Here is a 20,041-nt window from a genome sequence, read left to right as displayed (position 1 = left end):
CCTCTTTAGATTTCCCCTGCTTTGTTCACAGCCTCTCACTGGTCAATCATGTCATTTTTTTCCTGTCATGAGTAAGTATGGAAGTTTTGTTCTGTCTTTTTGAGACTTGTAATCATCTCCACCTGACAGCGGACACCATGAACATGAGGCAGACTAAATGTACTGCTGTTTGATCACAGCATCTGTTTAGTATATTTGATGCTCATCAAACAGTTTAATTTTGGAGCACACCCCTGACTGTTGCCCGCTGCCCGACACCTCCATCCTCCTGTTTCTCCACAAAACACAACCTCGATCCTCCTATCTCATCAATAAACACCTCCATCATCCTCCTGAGAGGCTGTGGAGAGGACAGCCAAGGTCACGGTCACATGCACGTACACATAATTGCACACACACACACACACACACACACACACACACACACACACACACACACACACACTTCAGCAGACCGGCAGATTGAAACAGAATGCTACTTGGCACAAAAACCTTTGGGAGGAATGCAATTCAATTGCTTTCAGACTGAGTGCTATAGCAGCAGCAGATGCTCCATGTCTGCGCATGTGTGTGTGTGTGTCTTTGTCTTTTGCTGTGGGTGTGTTTGTGTGTTTGTGCATGCATGTGTTCATGACGGTGAACTTGGCTGCCCTCCTCACAGCCTCTCTCAACCGTATCTGTCCTCTCAGACGGACTCTGGCTAGGCCCAGTCATATGAAATAACTGCTGCCCCCACAGCCAATACAATGAAACACACACACACACACACACACACACACACACACACACACACACACACACACACACACAGAGAGTAGATAGTCAGTTGCAATTTGCTGATGAGACTAAAGCGCTGGGAAAGTCCATTAGGTTAGTGAGCATGAGAACTAAGCACTTGTATACCAGCTAGTAGCATGTCAGCGAGTGTGTTTATCTTCCGGCGGGGGGGGGGGGGGGGGGGGGTTAATGAAGATTGGACTGAACAGGATGAGAAGATGTGGGACGGCTTTATACTACAGTCAGTTCTGTAAAGATATACAATCAAACTGCATTATTTATGAAGCCTGAGAGCAGCATCATTTCATTATGACAAGTAAACCCATGGGGAAACAGAAATGGTTCATATCCTGGTTTATAACTCAACACAGCAACTTAAAAACTGAACAATTAAATCCAGTGTACAGATTTCAGACAAGCTAAATTAAGATTAGTCACATGCAGGCTAGGAATTTCATCATTTTAGGGGTTCAGGCCATTTGGACTGTGAAGATTCTGTGTCACTGAGAGATTTGATACCTACAAATAAATAACTTGACTTTCTAATAAGAAAAAACAAGAAAATAAAACAAATGACATGAAAATCATAAATTATTCACTTTAATATAAATAAATAAGACATTTTTTAAGATGCAGTCTGTTCTCATCAGTTCACCAGAACCCTGGGATCTCTGACTGGTGATGCTGGCGACCAGAGCAGAGAGTTAACTAGTTAGTTAGAAGTTAGCGGTGTGGTTTATGTGCACAACCAGTCCAAGATGCAAGGACTGCTGCAGTGATGCTTTTAAAGCAACCTCAAGATTTTGACAGTAGCACGGGCACAAAGGCCTCGGTGGTCGTAAAGTGAACAATGACTTTTGTGGCATCAGGGTCAGGGGGAGGGGCAACGATGGCCATGGCCGTTGTGGTCGCTATAAAATTCCTACTCTGGTCGCATCATTAATACATGAAATAAATCTTCAACTAAGAATCTTCATCTTCATGTGGATGCTGGACCATTTAAAAGTTCAGGAAAATCTGTGATCTTCTGCTGTCAATGAGTGAAATTCACTATCTCCTGGGATCACAAAGTCTATCAGCAAATGACGTGAGTAGCTGCTCATCCTCTCTTACAGCCTCTGTGTGAGCTATGGCCTGATCTGGTGGTGGATTTTGGTTTGTTTGCCTGCCTAACCGTTTTGTTGTCTTTGCAGCAAGACGATAAGTCGGGCAAGGAGGTGATTCTGGACGATGGCGAGTGTCCGCTGCAGATCTTCAGGGACTGGCCCGCTGACAGAGGTAACACACTCACACACACTTTTTACTCAATCCCGCACAACAATACATAAACAGTGCATCACCCTCACGCATTGTGCCTCTTCTCTTGGTGTCTACTGCCCCCTGCTGCTGCCCTACAGTCATTACAATGATGTTTGCATATTTTCTTGTTCCTTTAGTATCCTCCTTTGCACAGCATCACAGAGGAGTTGTTTGTTAGGTTGCATTCAAAGTACAGAGTGGAAAATGACACTACATCATACCACGTTAAGAATCAGTCACTGATGAATCTGGTCATTAACAAGATAGTTCTGCAGGTGGAAAATGGTGATGTTTAAATGTAATATACTGAGAGGATTGTGTTATATCCTTTGTCAGGAGCACTAGTGTTCCAGCTGAAGAAGAGACCCCCTGACTACCAGGGGAGGAAGGGAAGAAAGATGGACGACAAGGGCCTACGAGGGAAGGACAGCAGCAGCTCTCTGCCGCCTGAGAAACTGCCTTATCTGGTGGAGCTGAGCCCAGGTAAAACCCCAACACACACACACACACACACACACCATAATGTCAGCTCCTGCTCCTTTTATCGTTGGTATCATCAGTGGAACTTGAAGTAGTTTTATGAGGAGCAAAAAGGAGAAGCTGTGGTGACACCGGTGGCAGCTGCACTGATGAAGACTACTGTAATGACAGGCAATGGCCAGCAGGCATCAGTGCAGCTGCAGTGAATAAAGTTTAGGGTTAACCAGAGGTGAGACTCTTTGTTTCCATGCCAAGGTGAGGGAATCTCATGTGGCGATGTTATGGGTCCCAGCTGTTCTGTGGTCTCTCTTGCTACCAGCACCTGATTTCCTCGGTGTGTAAAAGCCACAGCGCGAGGTCAACGACTGATTAAATATGTTTCATTCTATATGCTAATGCACCACTATAAGAAACTCGTGATCAGTGTGTCACTTGCCTTCAGGCTTTTCTATAATAGCACCAGTTTAACATCTTTTAACACCACCACTACCTGTGTTACAGTATTGTGTCCTCAGGCAGGAATTAGTTTACACAGAGGAGTGAACTGTGGGAAATGTGGTGGTTTTTAAAGTCACATGATGCCAGGAAGCAGATATGGATCAGTCAGATGCAGGTTTTACAATAATAAAAGCTTTTTAGTTTTGAGCATGGAAATATTTTTTTATCAACGATCTAATGACTGAGGCTGGATCACAGAAACACAGTGAACGTGGTGACGTTGTCTAACACAGACTAAGATGAACACACTATCAATCAAGCGATCAACCAATCAGACTTTATTTTCATGTCACTTATCATACAAAAAATATAACACAATACTTTACAGAATAGAGGCTAGGGTAGTTTTATCTGTGATATGATGATGATGATTTTTTTTTTTTATTAAAAAGCTCTTACTGAGTGATGACTTTGAATTTAATTTACATTTGACTCGTGCAGCACTTTGTCACTTCGATTGAAAGGTGCTATACAAATAAAGTCTTAGTATATAATAATTTACACCCATGGAGCCTGTAGTGATGGAAGGTAGATGGTTCACTTTGGAGTTTTCAGAAGCCATTGTGAAAAATGGAGGAAATTACTAACTGAACTAGAAGTGTACAGGGTAGGTTGAAGGACGACAAGGAGGAGTACAACAAAAGGTAAGTTTCAATAAATGATAATGTCCTAGAATCCAGTTTAACTATTTATGAAAAGAAAATCCCTGTAGGAGCATTTTGAGTTACAAACCTATCCTGAGTCTTGCTAAATGTGACATTATCCAGCCCTAACAGCTTGTTTCTTGCTACTGATCCCTTTTTCTCTTCACCACACTCTTCGTCTGTCGCCCCTCCCTCATGCCATTAACCTACCGGGCCTGGCGGTAACCCAAGCTCCTCTCGGCAGCACACTGGTTTGAACTGTGATGCTGGTGGAGTGGTATTGGGGGGAAACCAGTGGATCTGGTCCAGAGATATACTAACACATCTACTTCACCCCCTGCCTGTCAGGTTGATGGGTCGCTGTCTGTGGAAAGCAGATGGAAAATTGATTTGATGGCTTTCATAAATATTGGATGCTGGGTCTGTTTGTGTGTGAGAGTGTGTTTGTTCCTGTGCGTTTATCCTTGACGACAGTTCACATGAGAACTCAGTGCAGAGGCTCAGGTCAGACTTAAAGTGAAAGGGATTCGTCAGGATCTGCTCAGCCTCATGTCAGATGAAGCAGGCAGATGTTTGTCCACATGTGTTTTCCAGGTCCTTGTTCTTATTACAAATTACAATAAAATTACTAAAAATCCAAACAGTTAAATTGATAAATATCACATAACTGCTTATATTTGATTTGGTTGCTCCTGCATCACAGTGGCAGCCACATTATCAGATTCTGCTTTGCAATTATACCAAAGTGCAAAATACATGTATGATAGCCACGGTGCCAAGAAATGTAACATAAGTACATCATAAAACATACAAGGCTTTGTAATGTACATTGATATTCACTCATTTCTAACCAGCCACATCAGTGAGTTAGCATCTGCTAACACAGCAACAGTGAAGATGCTTTGAAGTGTTGATATCCATAAGAAGATATATTTGTGGGTTTTAAGAACCAAAAACCATCTCAGTTTAGTTTTACATCTCCTCTCTCAGGCTTCTCTATGGAGCTTTAGTAACAACAGGTCAGTCAGCCAATCAGAAGAGAGGATCTGAGCTTCTGTTCTGATTGGCTGACTGTTTTATGAGTGTTAACATAAAAATATAGCAGCTTTCAGGTAAACACTCAGAAATTAAATCCTGCAATGTTGTATGGTGGGTCCAGGTGTGTGGGGCTTGGGACATTGCTGAGAGCAGTGACTGCTTTGTTGTGACATCACAAAGTTACAGAAGTCCTGACAGCTGGTTTTAAGGCTCAGTTTCTGAATACAGGCTGTGTGCATTTCTCTGTGGACTGAGGCTTTGATACTTTCACGGTGTTAATACAGAACCTGGACCTGCTTTATAATCAAAAACGACATGTAGGTCTGACTTTATACAATATGGGACCTTTAAAAGACTTGAGGTGTCCAGTAGTAGGCCCACAGACATAATTTGTGTGTGTGAGTGTATTTCTATGCCTTCTGTGCGATTAATGGGTTAACAAGGTAATGCTGCATTTTTCCTCCTTGCTGCATTTTCACCCTCTGCTATGTGTCTGTTTTCTTTCCCTCCTTCTTATGGCATGGTGTGTGTGTATGTGTGCGACTGCCTGTGTGTGTGTGCGCGTGTGTGTGTGTGGGGGGCCTTGTGCATGTGTCCTTCTACTTCCTCTGCACCTGCCTGCCTGTCTGCCTAGGGCGAGGGAATCACTATGCCTACTACGCCTATCGGCACCATGAAGGTAAACATCCACCATACTTCCTCTGTGTCTGTTGCAATGGCTGATGGGACTGTCTGGGGAGGTGCACTGATTCCCCGACTCCCCTTTTATCCGACAAAGATCAAACATGCTCCCCCTGCTTATGTTGTACAGTATCTTTGTCGCATCTGTAGTCATTTTGTAGGATAATTCATAATGTAGGTTCCCTTCTAAACAAACATGGATACTGACCAGAAAGTTCAGACAAAGTATTAAAAAAGACATTTTACACTTAAGTCTCTAAATCATCTGCAGCCAGCTGGAATAAAATTTAAGATAATACACAAAACAGGCGCAGTTTCAGAATAAACACCTGTAAAATAAAGTGGAAAAACAAAAGACTTCTCAAGTTTCAAAGACAGTTTCATAACTGAGGCTTTTGTAAAATTACTTACTCAGTCCATTAACCAGCTTATATAATTTTGCTCTCAATGTGCCAACGACTGAGTGAACTCTGGGAAATGCATTTCTCACTGTAGCATTAGCAGCAAAAAAAGAAACCAAAAAAACAAACCAAAAAACAAGACACAAAACTTGGTATTTTCTGATCTTAGCATTAAATGTTTTGTGTGTATCTAATACTTTGTCCTCATAGTGTTGACACAGTTGACCACATTTCCAAACAGGGTCTAAAATTGTTGTAGAGGAAACTGACAAATCCAGTCACACCTAAAGAAAGTGTTGATATATAAGTGTTAGCAAGGACCATGTTATTATTGGACATATGGGACACAGATATAAGGTATCCATGATCTGATGCCATAACAGGGTTGTTAGCTGCCTTTTGGTTTCAGTGTTATTTTTAGAGAGTGGTTTGAGGTTCATGCATTTTCATGCAGCCAGTGTTTGCTCCTTCCTCTTCAGTGAACTAATGTGCCGCTTTGCTTTTTACTAAACTCCTGTTTACTAATAATCAATAACTGCACTGCAGCCACCCACATTAGCTGAGCTCATCCCAGTATACACCCGTTTGTATTGACCCTTCATGCCCGTGTGTGGACAGTCAATATGTGTGTGAGAGGTTAAACGTGTGCTGCTACTTGTGTAAGAGCGAAGATGCGCAGCCTGGAGCTGAATCTGAGTGTTTGTGTGTGTGTGTCCAGACGGGTCGGACTCCCGGGACAAACCGAAGCTGTACCGGCTTCAGCACAGCATCACCGAGGTCGGCTCGGACTGCACAGAGGACGGAGCCATCCAGGTAACGGCACCATGAAAACACACACCGAGACATCCGACCTCTGGACGAGCTTTTCTCACTTTATATAGCCTAGCATAGCATAGCTGTTCTCTAACAAGGCCGCGTAATGTTGACTTATGTGTAGGTATGAAGCCGTCTGATAAGTTTGTTTAAAAACCAGATTAGCCAAAGTGCAGCCTGGCTCGCTAATGCTAGCACCGGTTCTAACAAACGTTATTTTTCACTTTTGTTTTTTCAACACCTTCTGAATCATTTGCAGGTCTTTTTTTTTGTTTTGTCACATTATATAAAGGAAGGGTTTCTAGCCAATATTAACTGCCAGGTCCACTTGTGATAATGGAAAATGGCGAAACAACAGGTAGTCCTGGTTTCTGGATGGATTACCGAGCAGGCCTCCCGGATCGGAAAGCCTCTGTAGGAAATTTAAACTTTAAATATTTCTCGTTTGAAAGTCATAGTTGAAAGAAAAAAAAAAAAGAAACAGCCTGTTTGTCTGTTGGGGTTCATTATTATTTCTTTTCCCGTTAATTTAGTCACATTGATTAATCAAATCGAACCGTTATGCTTGCGACCAAATGGAGACCCATCGTGACGTCACCAACTGGCAATAAACTGCCGTTCTAAAACATGGAGCTTGTAATTCGGCCGTCGCCATCTTGGTTATTTTGAAACCAGAAGAAACCAATTTTGGAAGAGAATGTGGAGCTGAGGAGGAGTGAGGGGTGGATCTGACCTGCTGTGTACTCTATCCTGATTGTCAGGCTGACAGACTGTCAATCACACGGTAGCCCCGCCCTAATGCATACCCTGCTTTATATATCTAAATGGGACCATAATTTTAAAAAAGAACATCATGTTGTATTCATTAGATTCATTAGAAAAACGTTTACTGAGGTAAAAAATTAAGTGAGAGGTGGGGTCATTTTCCCATAGACTTCAATACAATCTGACTTCATTTTCCAACCAGTGGAGTCGCCGTCTGATGGTCATTAGATACAATGCAGGTTTCAGGCACTTCAGCATTGGCTTCACTTTTCAGACCCGGAGTCCACGTCCATTTTTATAGAGTCTATGCTTGTGACCACTACGTGAACATGTGAGAACCCTGCAGGACTCTCTCATCTTTCAAATGTGATGCTGCCACCATTTGTGATCTGTGTGTAGGCAGCGCTCTTCCATCGCTCATGTGAGCGGGGTCCCTGTAACCTTAGAACTGCATACAGTAACTTGTAATGAAATCACGGCACAAGTAAGCAACAGAGGGACAGATTAACATGAGAAGTGTTTAAATCACAGATGAGATAAATACGCTCCTGAAGTCGCTGCTGTAACGTGTGTATGTATTTTATTGTGCTGATGTATTCGTCGTCTTTTGTCTCCAGCTGCTGGGTCCGGGGATTCTCCCCCATCACTGCAACCTGATGCACAGTGAGGGTATGGTGACTGTGACGCCGCACGGCCCCGACGCCGACACCTTCGTTGACGGACAACGCGTTACAGAGACAACGGTGCTGCGTCCGGGCTCCACCCTCCAGTTTGGCTCTGCTCACGTCTTCAAGTTTGTGGACCCGATGTTCGACCAGGGAGGGAAGAGAGAACCAGCGGCCATGATGAGGAGCCGACACAAGTCTGGGTGAGGGAACGGAGAGGGTTGTGTGTGTGTGTGTGTGTGTGTGTGTGTGTGTGTGTGTGTGTGTGTGTGTGTGTGTTTGGGAAAATCTTTGGAGATGTCTCTTTTCTTTACCGTCTTCCTCCTCCTTTTTTTTTCTCCTTTTCATCTTCCCACTACCCTTCCTCCTCTTCCTCCTCACCCTCTGTACACACTGTTCTCCAAATATTGTGAACAGAAAAAAAAGAGGAGTGTGTTATTGTAGAAAAGGGAGGAGAGGATGAGGTTTGTGAGTTGGCAGGCAGAGTGAGAGATGAAGGGAAGGAAAAAAGAGGGGAGGAGGGAAGTCTGGGGTTGAGAGCACGAGGAAATGAGAGGAGAGGAAGAGCGGAGGTCTAGGGTTATGGCAGGCGGGCTGCCCTCTAATCTGATCAACATGCTGTCGGGTGTGGCCTCCTGCTTGCTTTCTTTTTTCACGCTAGCAGCAGAAGGAGAGCGAGAGCGTGCCCGATAAGAGGAGAAGGGAGCGTGCAAGGAAGTTAGGGATGATTGAATGGCCCCTTAATGACTCAATGGATGGATAACACTGCAAAAAGGAGAGAGAGGTGTGTAAGTAAACAACACCGTAGCTCACTGCTATGTGTTTCTGCATGAATAAGCTCTTTGAAATGATCCAAGATCAAGAGGAATTCTGGTTCAGCTTGTTCTGTGAACTTTTTATTTACTTTCTGATGTGTGACAGGGAGGAACAAACTTTTGATTTTGAGGAAAAAATAAGCAGCACACTGTAAAATATTATTTCCATTTTATCCATTGCAGTTGCTCAGTTAATATTAATCCAGCCACAGCACAATAGTTTGGTTGCTTGTGTGTTCAGAAGCTAGTTTAACTTTTTAGAAAGACACAAATTGACAATGTTTTTAGATTCGAGGGTGTGTTTTAGTTACCTTTTAATCATACATTTAGATGTGGCGTAGAACAAGGCTCTCACACTATGAAGACTTGCCTAGAGTTTGAGAGTCTGCAGTAAAGTTTATGTTGCAGCCAAAGGCTCCATCAGGTGATTTTGATTAGCACTTCGAGCCAGAGAGGAAGAAGTAATCAGCAAGTGGAGAGAGGGGATGAAAACCTGCAGGACCCCTCTCCTGTGAACTGGATCTGTGTTTGGTTTGTCGCATTTCTTTTACATTTAATGGGTTTAGATTAGAAGATTATAATATTCTGTGTTCAGTCAGGCGTACATTAGTATACCATCAGCTTTTTTCTGCTTTGACCCATAAGTGTCACCGTAAAGTGCCCTCTACATCAAAGATTTAAAGGATTTACTGAGGGATGTGGACTTTGTCCCCCATCTCTTACATTGGAAGTACAATTGGATAGTTTCCCTTAATAGCCAGTAATGAAGAGAAGGAATGTTTACAGCAGGCACAACCTCCTTCTTTGTTAAGATGGGCGCCTGCGTTGATAAATTGTGAACTGGTCCTTTAAACAAAAGTTTCACAAATGCGAGCAAAGATTTTTCAGGTCATACAACAGTTCTGTGATGATATTTAAAGCTGCACTGATCAATAATTCAGTAACTGTGGATTAAATGATGAGATGTGATGTGAAAGGAGTTGCTAGTAGTGATGAAGCCACAGTGAATTATGGCCTGACTCTAAAGACGCCCCTAAGCTCTGAGTGGCTTTGTAGTGTCTTTCAGCTCATTGTTTCAGGCCACCACTCTCATCAGTGTCATTTCCAGCTGTGGGCAGATGTTTTCACTGAAAAAAACCTCACTGTACACAATCTCTCCAGCACCAAACGGCAAACAGAAAAAGTTAGGGGCTAGCTGGTGAACATGGTGAAACGTTCAGCAGCCAAAGAGCCACATGTTCCCCTCAGGACCTGGTGGAAACCAAAACAGAGCCTGAGATAGAGTGAATATTTGAGTTACATTCATCACCTCTGTGCTGCTTGTGTGAATAAGCCACAGTTTGCAAACACAATTGTTTTAACAACTTAATGTGATAATACATCAGTGATGAGTTTACAGCTTGTTTCACTGCCATTAAATGGCTACAATCAATTATTGCATGAAGCAGAAGATCAATATGAACTCATGTCAATAGTGCATTTTCAGTGTATTTAAATTATGCCACCTATCCTTCTTTGAAGGGGTTAAATGTTATATTTAGGATCTTGTGAGGGGAGCTGCTTCAGGAGTTGAGGCATTGAGGAGTTTTCTGACTCTCACTTGATTTGACAGAGAAGAAAAAGTCAGGTGAGTTAACACGAACCCCATCTGTCATTCTGTGAAGCTCGGTCGGTGTCACCTCCGTGTGGAATATGAGCCTGACGTTGTGGATGTGGATCCCTGTGGTTTTCTGGGCAGTGCTCCAACGTTCTGCTGCACAAACTTACAAGGATACCTAGTTCAGTGGAGCTGGAGACACATCGTGATGTTTAGGATGATTAGAGCCATGGTCTGGCGTGACAACAGGTTTTTAAGAAGCTGTTTGGCTCCAGGTTCTGGCAGCTGAACAGATGATCTTGTAGCTTATGAGTGTTCAGAACTTAAATCTGCTGCCTCTCAACTTCGGTCCGTTACTGATGTTTAGCATTAGTCAGTGAGAGAAGAACATAATCTTCATCCACGTTTATCTTGATCCCATGTTGCTATTTAACATTTTGAAGCTAAATTTGATATGAAATGCCTTTTAATCCTTCTGAAGTGTTTTTCTTCAACAGTTTATTCACTTTATTTTAGGTTTCATTTGATTAGAGCTCAAGCTATAAGCTGATTAATGAATAAATAGATTGATAGAAAACTAATCCTTTCATGAACGTTTCAAACAGAAATACCAAAAGTTTTCTGGTTCAAACTTCTGCTTTTCCCTTTTTATATCATAGTAAACTGAATATCTTTGGTTTGTGTTGACTGTTGACTGTTGTTATTGGTGGAAATAATCTGCAGATTAACCAATAATGAAAATAATTGTTAGTTGCAGCTGTAAAAATTTTTTTTTTTTCAAATGTTATTTTAACGGCCTAATGAGTGGATGGGTCGTACCCTGGTTTGTGTGTTGGTTTGACTTGGTTGTTAATAAAACATGTCAAATTTAAGGTACAGGTGATGCTTTTCATCTGAAAGACGTTTTGTACCATAATGGAAAATGGTAAAGAAAAGTAGTTGGATTTTTTTTTCTGTCTCCTCTTCACCATGAGGAGACGCCTTTAGCAAACAACTTATTGTAATTTCCATCCAGTAGCTACTTACAGTAACAGTGAAAGTTAGTCTTTCTAACACACTCACTAATCGAGCAGAAGCCAAAAAACCTGCAAGCCAGTTTACTCAACTCTCATCACATGACTCACTGTGGGAACTGTAAGTGAGTTTTTAGGAGCTTTCTGCTTTCTTTATCCACTGCACTGTGAGACCAGTGCTGTTAAATGTATTCACTGTAAGGCTGAAATCATGAAACATTATCTGCATTAGTTTGAACAAATTGATGGTTCGTTAAAGTTCTGATCAACATTAAATAAATCTAAAATGTTAAACATTTGCAAAAAAAGAAAAATCTCTGGATGTATGTAAGCAGAGTCAGTGCCTGTTAATGGTTTAACCTACTTCAGCTGCTGGTGGTTATTGTGTTACGTGAGACCTGAAGACCTTCCTGTCAATGACACAGAGCACAAAGGCTTTTGCGTGTTTGAGTTGGTGTTGTGCTGTTTATTTGACATTGATGCCCCCCTGTCATATGGGGCGTGAAAAGCTGAAGCCTGCCTTTTTAAACCCGACTGCTGTCACACTCAGTTACTGTCACTCAAACACACGCACACATGTATACACACACACACACACACACTCTACCTCCTTGCATGGCTCCTCTGTATCTAATTAGGCTGTTATGTAAGTGTGTGTGCATGTGTATAAAGCAAACTATCTGTCTGCATGTATTAGTGAGTCATTCATTTACTGCATCTCTGGTCCAGCTCTCTCCTCCCTGTAGTTAGATAAGTGAATGTGTGTGTGTGTGTGTGTGTGTGTGTGTGTGTGTGTGTGTGTGTCTCTCTGTCTGGATTAAGTCTGAGCCGTTGTCGTTGTCAGTGATGAAAAGTCAGCTGTGGAGAGCACAGGTCCTCTTCTAAACTGTGTATGTCTCTACTGCAGCAGTGTACCAGAAACCACCTTTGACCTTCACGGAGACGTCCACAGTGGAGCTGCCCTGCCTACCAGCAAGGTAACACACACACACACACACTCATTCACACTCATTCACACCGCGTTGAAGCTTTAGTGATGTTCCTCTCTTGGATAAAAGCGTCTGACAAATGAGTAACTGTAAAAATTCTGCTCACAGGTGAAAAATCATTCATTACGTCCTAAAATCTGTTTTGTTGTTGGAATGCTTCTATCTAATCTGTTGTATCTGTGTCAGTGCTGACTTTAATTATAAAAATGAAGTTGAGACAGTGCATCTCTAGGTATAAAACAATGTTGTTAAAATGAATCCAGAACTTATAAAACTCTGGGACTCAGTGACACATACAGGGCAGAAAATAACAGCTATTGACAATGAGGATTAATCTGCTGATTAGTTTCTTGATTAATCATCCATTGTTTAGTCTACAAAAACCCAGAGAGATTCACTTATAATTATATGAAAACAGATAAAGCATAATATCCTTCAGTAATGTAGTTTTTTCCCTTTAGAATTATTTTAATATTTCTATTAAAAATACCAAAAAAACGTAATACTTATATAAAAATATGAATGAATAAAAAATTACTGCTAATGAATTTTCCATTGTTTGACTAACTGTCGTTGACGTGAACATGTAAAACTAAACCATCTGATGACTCATACATTAAATATCATTAGCAGCGTTTCTATGTATGTTTGCCTTATATTAGAAACTACAGTGTGTTTGCTGCTGTAGATTTTTGTAAAATAAAGATGTTTTATCACTGAAGACATCATGTCACTGAACAGAGCCACACACAAACACCACTTTGATCCGGTTTAGTGCAGATCTTAGTGTTGTATGTTTAGTGTTGAATTGTGTAACTGTCCACATTGTATATACAGTAACGGCATGTGACAGTGTGACTGAAGTAGTCATTATCTATGTCTGCCATCTTTAGTTAATTAAATTATGTTGAAGCTGCTTCACACTCCTGCTGTGTTTTCTGTGTGCAGAGCTCAGGAAAACTGGAAATGGAGCGAGGGATGGTCAAACCCATGATCAGAGGAGAGCAGCCGGACAGCAGGTCAGACACACACTCCCCTTCCCTCCTCTTCCTCCTCCTTCTTGCCCTCCTCTTCATCCTCCTCATGGTGTTATCTTGTCTCTTCAGGTCTCAGGACATTTCAGCAGACAGAACAGAGTTGACTCTCCCCGCAGGCATCGAGTTCAGAGACAACTGTAAGTATTAGTGTGTCTCTCTGTGTCTGTGTTAGTGACCCAGTCAATAGCTGGAAACTATTGAACCCTGTTAGTTAGTTTGTCTTTACAGAGCTGTAGACCAGCGATGCTGCTGCAGTTGTACTCAATAAATAAACATCTAATAATAAAGGTTAAAAATCTGGTAAATGCAGATAGAATTTTTAACTTTTTTAATTTTCTCTGCAACGTCTCCAACACACAGTTAGGATATTGTCTCATGATAGAGTATAGAGTTGTAGAAGTCATTTCTAAGTCATTTTCACATTCATTTTAAGATATTGATGATCATCATTAGAAACAGACCATACCTGCATATTTGGTAAAACATCAGTTGGTTCTCTTGGAGTACAGTTTATTTGACTGTTTTATTCTAATATTTGAGAGCACAAAGCATATGATCCTCCTCCTTCATTTATAAAGAAGACTATATATAAAGCTCAAGTAGAAATATCTTATACGTAGTAGGGCTCTGCGGGATATTAATGTTAACTAATTATTTTTATTACTAGTCCTATGAAATGCAGAGTAAATACATAGGATGTGTGTTATATACCATTGATAAATTGAAAATAATACCCAGAGTCGAACTTGAAGACTGATGTTCTGTCCAGCCAGCTGTTGTCTGCATTAATTCTGTGTTGGTTTTTGTTAGGTAACATCAAAGTGTCTTAAAAAGTCTTATAAGTTTGGGTTTTCTGAAACCTGTCGTTTCCCACACCCTCTTTGTTGCTCTAAGCTCTTCTAGCTGTTCCCTCTGTCTGTGTAACACTTCTGTTTATTGACTTTCCCTTGTGCTCTGGGCCTTAGTGTGTCTGTGTGCGCACTGAGCATATATTTGGCAGAGTGTGAGATCATCTGTTTTTCCAGCCAAAGCAGAGTTTTTGGTTGGTCATAGAGCGAGTGGTGAGCGCCGTACCCACAATGCAACAGGGGAAACCACACGCTCAAAGGGTCTGAAAGTGTGTTTGGGACAATGACGCACATGCACCATTGAAATCTGGGTAGTTGGAGCGCTCTGATCTTGAAGAGTTGTCGTGGTGCTGCTAAAGAGCAGCTGCAACCAGTTTCACATCAAATACTTTACCAGCCAAACTAAACTGAAAGGAAACGATACCACACTCCGGCTCAGAGTGGTTTTACTGCTGCGTCCCATATGACACATGTGACCAACCAGCCGCCAACGTGACTTAAACAAACAACACGCTGCAGCTCACAGTGGGATCTGTTACCGTCGGCGTTTGATTGTGGGATTTATCAGCGCTGCGGTGGTTGTCTGTGAGAAAGGTCTCATTCGTCCTGATGAGACATGGTCACATAATTCTGCAGAGAAGCATGTACAAATACTTTGTTATTAACGCTGGTAGCAGTAATGACATGAGTAGCTGTGGCCAGATGACCTGAGATGGATGTTAAGACCAGGTCTGAACTGGGCCTTAGTGCCCTTTGATAATCTTGATGATTCAAACTTTTTTCTATCCACATGAGAATAAACGTATTGGGGAAAATCTAATGATCTAATCATCTCACCCTGTGTTTCCGTGCAGCTGAAGACACCTTCCTGTCAGCCATCATCAACTATACCAACAGCTCCACGGTTCACTTCAAACTCTCGCCCACATATGTCCTGTACATGGCCTGTCGCTACGTCCTGTCGCCGACTTACCGGCCAGACATGTCGCCGTCTGAGCGGACGCACAAGGTCATAGCCATCGTCAACAAGATGGTGAGCATGATGGAGGGAGTCATCCAGGTCAGTACAACCGCCACTCTTCAATCCTTCTGTAGCGTGTTGTCATAGTGAACATACTCTCACCGATCACTGACATTATCCCAGTGTGTTCTGCTGCCATTAGTGTGGCCACTCTTCCTCCATAATGCTGTTTCCGCTCGTGTTGAAATGTGGGTATTATCTGATGTTTTGCTTAATTCCTTCTCCCATTAACTGTATTCTTACAAACCACAACATGTGTAGTGGTTGTAAGTTGTGTATATGTGGTTGCATATGTTTGTTTCTTGCAGCTTTCTCTCCAAAGTTAGCCCCTATGTTCCAGCTTTGGCTTTTGTCTTTTGTTCGTCTACCTGTCAGTGTTCAGTGCTCGAGGTGTGAAGCCTGCATGGACTTAATCACTGATCAACAGAGCTGGAAATGATCAGAAAAAATTCTCTGTAGTGGTGCTAATATCAAACTTTTTAATTCTTAGGTAACAATACTTAAACAATCCTCTTTAGGTAGCTTTTTTTTATCAATACATTTTTGTTTGTTTGTCTATTTGATAGGGACATTGCATGTTAATGAAATCAGCACAAAATACACAATGTAAACATGCCGGATTATATAAAAAATGCTAATTTACATCCGTAGTCCCTAGGCATGTAACATTAAACAAAAATTTACAAGTCAAAATACACAAATCCAAAGTACACAAATAAAAAGACATTTTGGCTGCTTACTGAGTTAAACGCTGATCACAGCTCTGGTTTGACAAGAGCCAATGTATTTAATGAATTAATTTAAAGGTCATGGGGCAAGTCCACACAAAACCTTATAAATAAAACTAGCATATTTTAATTTTTTTTAATTCTGAAAACATAAACCTTTATAGTAAACACGTCTATGGTTAATGCTGCATTGACAGAAACAATAACAGGGACTTATGAAGCACAGGCCCTATATAGATTTAAAAAGGGAAAAAGGATCAGGGGGAAAAAATAAATCAGAAACTGCCAGCTACTCAGAAACTGCCAGCTTTAAACCTGAGCATGGTATTCTCCTTTGCCATAAATCAACAGAAGTCTGACTAACCTGACTTAGTTGTGCACAGAAGCTGCATTTCTTCTCATTAATGGTCAGATTATGTAGAAATTATTCATTTGTCACAGTAATAACCTTCCTCAAACTCACCAATAGTGACTGAGTGCAGTGTTTTGCTTAGTGGCATTTAGACAGTACTGAGACTTCATTACTTTAAATTCAGTGTGTAAAACATTGTGACGACTACAAACCTGTAAAATGTGTTAGATTTAACAGCAGTGTTAACATACAGTAGTAGTAATAATAATAATAATAATAATAATAATGATAGGCTTAAAAATATTTATAGATAATGTTATAGAGTTCATTCTTAAAGTAGAAAATTTCATTTTTCAGGTATTTTTGGTGTCAATTTCCTTCTACCTGCGGTTAAAGAGATTAAAACTTAAACTTTATAAGTGTATAAATTTAACACAGACCCTGTAATGTTTTCTTGATCAGCTGACCTCCAACAGCTATGTTCTTTAACTGATTCAAGATGGCTTTACATTGTAAACCATGACCATGTGTGTGTCAAAGTATACGTGTGTGTGTGTTACATGGCTGTGTCCATACTGTAGCTGTTGACGTGTTTTCTCTCTGTCCTGTGAACGTGTCCTCCTCCTCTTCCTCCTCCTCCTCCTCCTCCACCTCCTCCTCCTCTTCCTTCCATCCAGGAGATTCCTGAAGGGGATCAGGTAGGATAGCACAATAGCACACCATGATACGGCTGCCACAGACTCGTCTACCTCCCTCACTCACTCTTCCTTTGTCTCTTTCTCTCTCTTGGTTTGGGCGATATGGCAAAAATATCACAAGTTGTACAAAACATCTTTATATCTTTCATAACTATTTACTGTTTGTACAGCTTAATTTGAAGTACAGCGCCAGGCCTATTTTAAAGAATAACAACTTACAAAAGAAATAAATAGTTAAAAAAACTGACTTCAAATTTCATCTTAGAAACCGTCTATTGTTGGCTGCTGTCATTCAGAATACAGGTGTGAAATAAATCTATATTAAATATAAGACAAAAGGAATGTATTTATAATATATTTTAAAGTAAAGAAAAGTTTATTTCATAAGTCATATTTTACAAATTGGTAGAAGGAAATGAATGTGAAATGAATGGGCAAACTCAAAAATTTCAAAAAAGTCATATCCTTGTAATCACTGCTTAGACAATAATGATAAATGATAATGATAAACTTGGGGGATGAAATAAAATTGCCAAAATGCGCAATAAAATTGGTTGATAATGCTCTTCTTTTTAAGTATTATATTATAGTTTTTAAAAAAAACAGAAAGCAAAAAACAAAAACCTAAGCTTTAGAAAATGATGACTAATTTTGAAGAAAAACAAATGGTAAAATTGGTTCCATCATTCTTACCCATTATTTGAACCATAAGTTTTTACAGTATATTTTCTTTGTTCCTGAAACATCTAGTCCCAAAACTTGAAAAACAAGCAGCGTCCAAACTTTATTGTGCTGTTTAACCATGTTTTAGATTTATAACTTGGATATTTGTTTCATATAAATCTTTCTCTTTGACTGTTTTTATTGTAAAGACCACTTTGACCTACACACTTCTAATCTTTCTGGTTACTAGAAACTAGTTTCAGTTCATTTTGAAGGCAAATCACTGAATGTTTTGACAGCTGATAACGTGAGACCACATCGCCCAACCTCATCAACCTCTCGGCTGTCTTCTATTAATCTCTGCCTTTTGTTGCCTCCTACCTCTCTCTCTCTCTTTACCTCTCTGTGTCCACCTCTCTCTCTGTCTCTCTCTCTGTCTGCTTTTTTTGACCAGCCCTTCATTGTTGCTGCTGCTTCTTTTTCTCCACCCTAACAGAAATGTTAAAATAAAGCCATGATAATGCATCTTACCCACAGCTGGAAAACTAAGCAACAACAGCAACATCAACCCAACTAATTCCATTCAGCTTCCTGGACCTGCCTGGTACTAAAAAAAAAACCAAACAAACAACCAAACAAACAGCACAAAACCAAAGCAACCACTCTTTTCCATTGTTGCTCCATCTTTAATTCTGGCATTCATTGTTTGTGACATCACGTCTTGCTTCTCCTACTCAACAGTGTGGATGAGAGACAAGTCATGTCCCTCTGGCCTCCTCCACCTCCTCTGCTTCATTTGTCTATTTGGACGCTCATTTAATATGTTCAACCATCCGTCTGTGTTTTAAATGTTTCCCTCAGTGTTTTAATGTCACGTTTCATTTTGGATGCACTCGGCTCCATCTCTCATTCTCTGGCTGTTCTGAATGAAGGGTTTATTTTCTATGTCTTGTTTGATTTGTATTATGTTTTTCAAAGGCGGGGATAGATGAGTGCGGGGCGGGCAAGCTTCGCACATTCCTCCCTCTGCGAGTGGTGGGGATATTAACCAATCAGCTCCTTAGACACTGGGTTCTGTCCTCTCCACCAGACTGCAGACTGACATATGGAGCAGATACTGAGCGTCATTAGAAGTCTGAAATGGTCCAGTCACTGCTGCTCATTAGAGATAATTATATCATTAATTATTCTCTGAGATTATTATCCAGGAGAGCGTTGCTGCTTCTTCACTCTGCGAGCAGCCTGTTTGTTCACTTTACTCTGCAAGAGGCTCTGATTACATTTATGCAGTGATGGTTAATATGTTGTAGCCTGTTGCTTAGTTTGACGTAAAAAAAACCTGGGGAAAACAGCTAGTAAAATGTAGCAAATAAATAAATAACATGTTATATCCTGTTTGTTTAGTCTGTTCAGAGCGTCACTGCTTCCAGCAAAGAAGTAGTCCCACACATAACCCCTCTGTAAAACCACAAATTGTTGTTTTTATGGATTAAACAAAGTGGATAAAACATTTTAATTACTGAGCTTTAGACGTGCTGGAAGGTGGATTCCCCCTATTTCAGTCTTTTTGCTAAGCTAAGCTAATTGGCTGATTTCCACAGCCCAGCTTACAGAAATGAAAGTGGTATTGATCTTCTCATCCATATAAATGCATCCTGAAATGACACACTACTTGTTTGATATGGTTACCTACAGTAACAAGGAGTGAAAGATCCCATATTGTATAAAGGGAGATCTACATGTCTTTTGATAATAAAGCAGGTCTAGGTTCTATATTAATACTGTGAAAGTATCAAAGCCTCAGTCCACAGAGAAATGCACACAGCCTGTATTCAGAAACTGAGCCTTAAAACGAGCCGCCAGGACTTCTGTCACTTTGTGATGTCACAACAAAGCAGTCATCGCTCTCAGTCATGCCCCAAGCCCCGCCCACCTGGACCATTCATCCAAACTTGCAGGATTTGGATTCTCTGAGTGTTAACCTGAAATCTGCTATATTTTTTATTAGATCACTCAGAAAGTCAGTTTTCAATCAGAAGAGAGGCTCTGCTCACTGACCTGTTGTTGCTAAAGATCCAGAGAAAAGCCTGAGCGAAGAGACGTAAAACTACACTGAGATGGTTTTTAGTTCTTAGAACCACAAATATATTTTCTTATGAATATCGACACTTAAATAAAACACAGGAAAAGTGTAAAATATGGGACCTTTAAAAATATTA

The 20,041-nt window shown here is 40.8% G+C and overlaps 1 protein-coding gene across 10 annotated transcripts in view; it reads left to right on the top strand.

The window, feature by feature from the left end:
* The window catches only part of afdna (afadin, adherens junction formation factor a), a 99,864-nt gene that overhangs the window by 34,162 nt on the left and 45,661 nt on the right, over positions 1–20,041 (top strand). For 5 of the 10 annotated variants that reach the window (XM_071467857.1, XM_071467861.1, XM_071467860.1 and 2 more), the window contains exons 7-16: positions 1,971–2,055; positions 2,413–2,559; positions 5,371–5,415; positions 6,537–6,631; positions 8,014–8,264; positions 12,394–12,463; positions 13,424–13,494; positions 13,582–13,649; positions 15,215–15,420; positions 17,139–17,159. In XM_071467857.1, coding sequence (XP_071323958.1) covers positions 1,971–2,055; positions 2,413–2,559; positions 5,371–5,415; positions 6,537–6,631; positions 8,014–8,264; positions 12,394–12,463; positions 13,424–13,494; positions 13,582–13,649; positions 15,215–15,420; positions 17,139–17,159 — 1,059 coding nt within the window. The remainder of the gene's footprint in view (positions 1–1,970; positions 2,056–2,412; positions 2,560–5,370; positions 5,416–6,536; positions 6,632–8,013; positions 8,265–12,393; positions 12,464–13,423; positions 13,495–13,581; positions 13,650–15,214; positions 15,421–17,138; positions 17,160–20,041) is intronic. The other 5 variants (XM_071467865.1, XM_071467863.1, XM_071467862.1 and 2 more) reach the window with 3 other exon arrangements.

The sequence above is a fragment of the Trachinotus anak genome, unplaced genomic scaffold, assembly GCF_046630095.1.
Source record: "Trachinotus anak isolate AG129_WGS33_773 ecotype Australia unplaced genomic scaffold, CSIRO_AGI_Tana_v1 ptg000031l, whole genome shotgun sequence".
NCBI classification, from domain to species: Eukaryota; Metazoa; Chordata; class Actinopteri; order Carangiformes; family Carangidae; genus Trachinotus; species Trachinotus anak.
The sequence above is the reverse complement of the archived record's forward strand: the minus strand, read 5'-3'. Positions and strand labels throughout refer to the sequence as shown.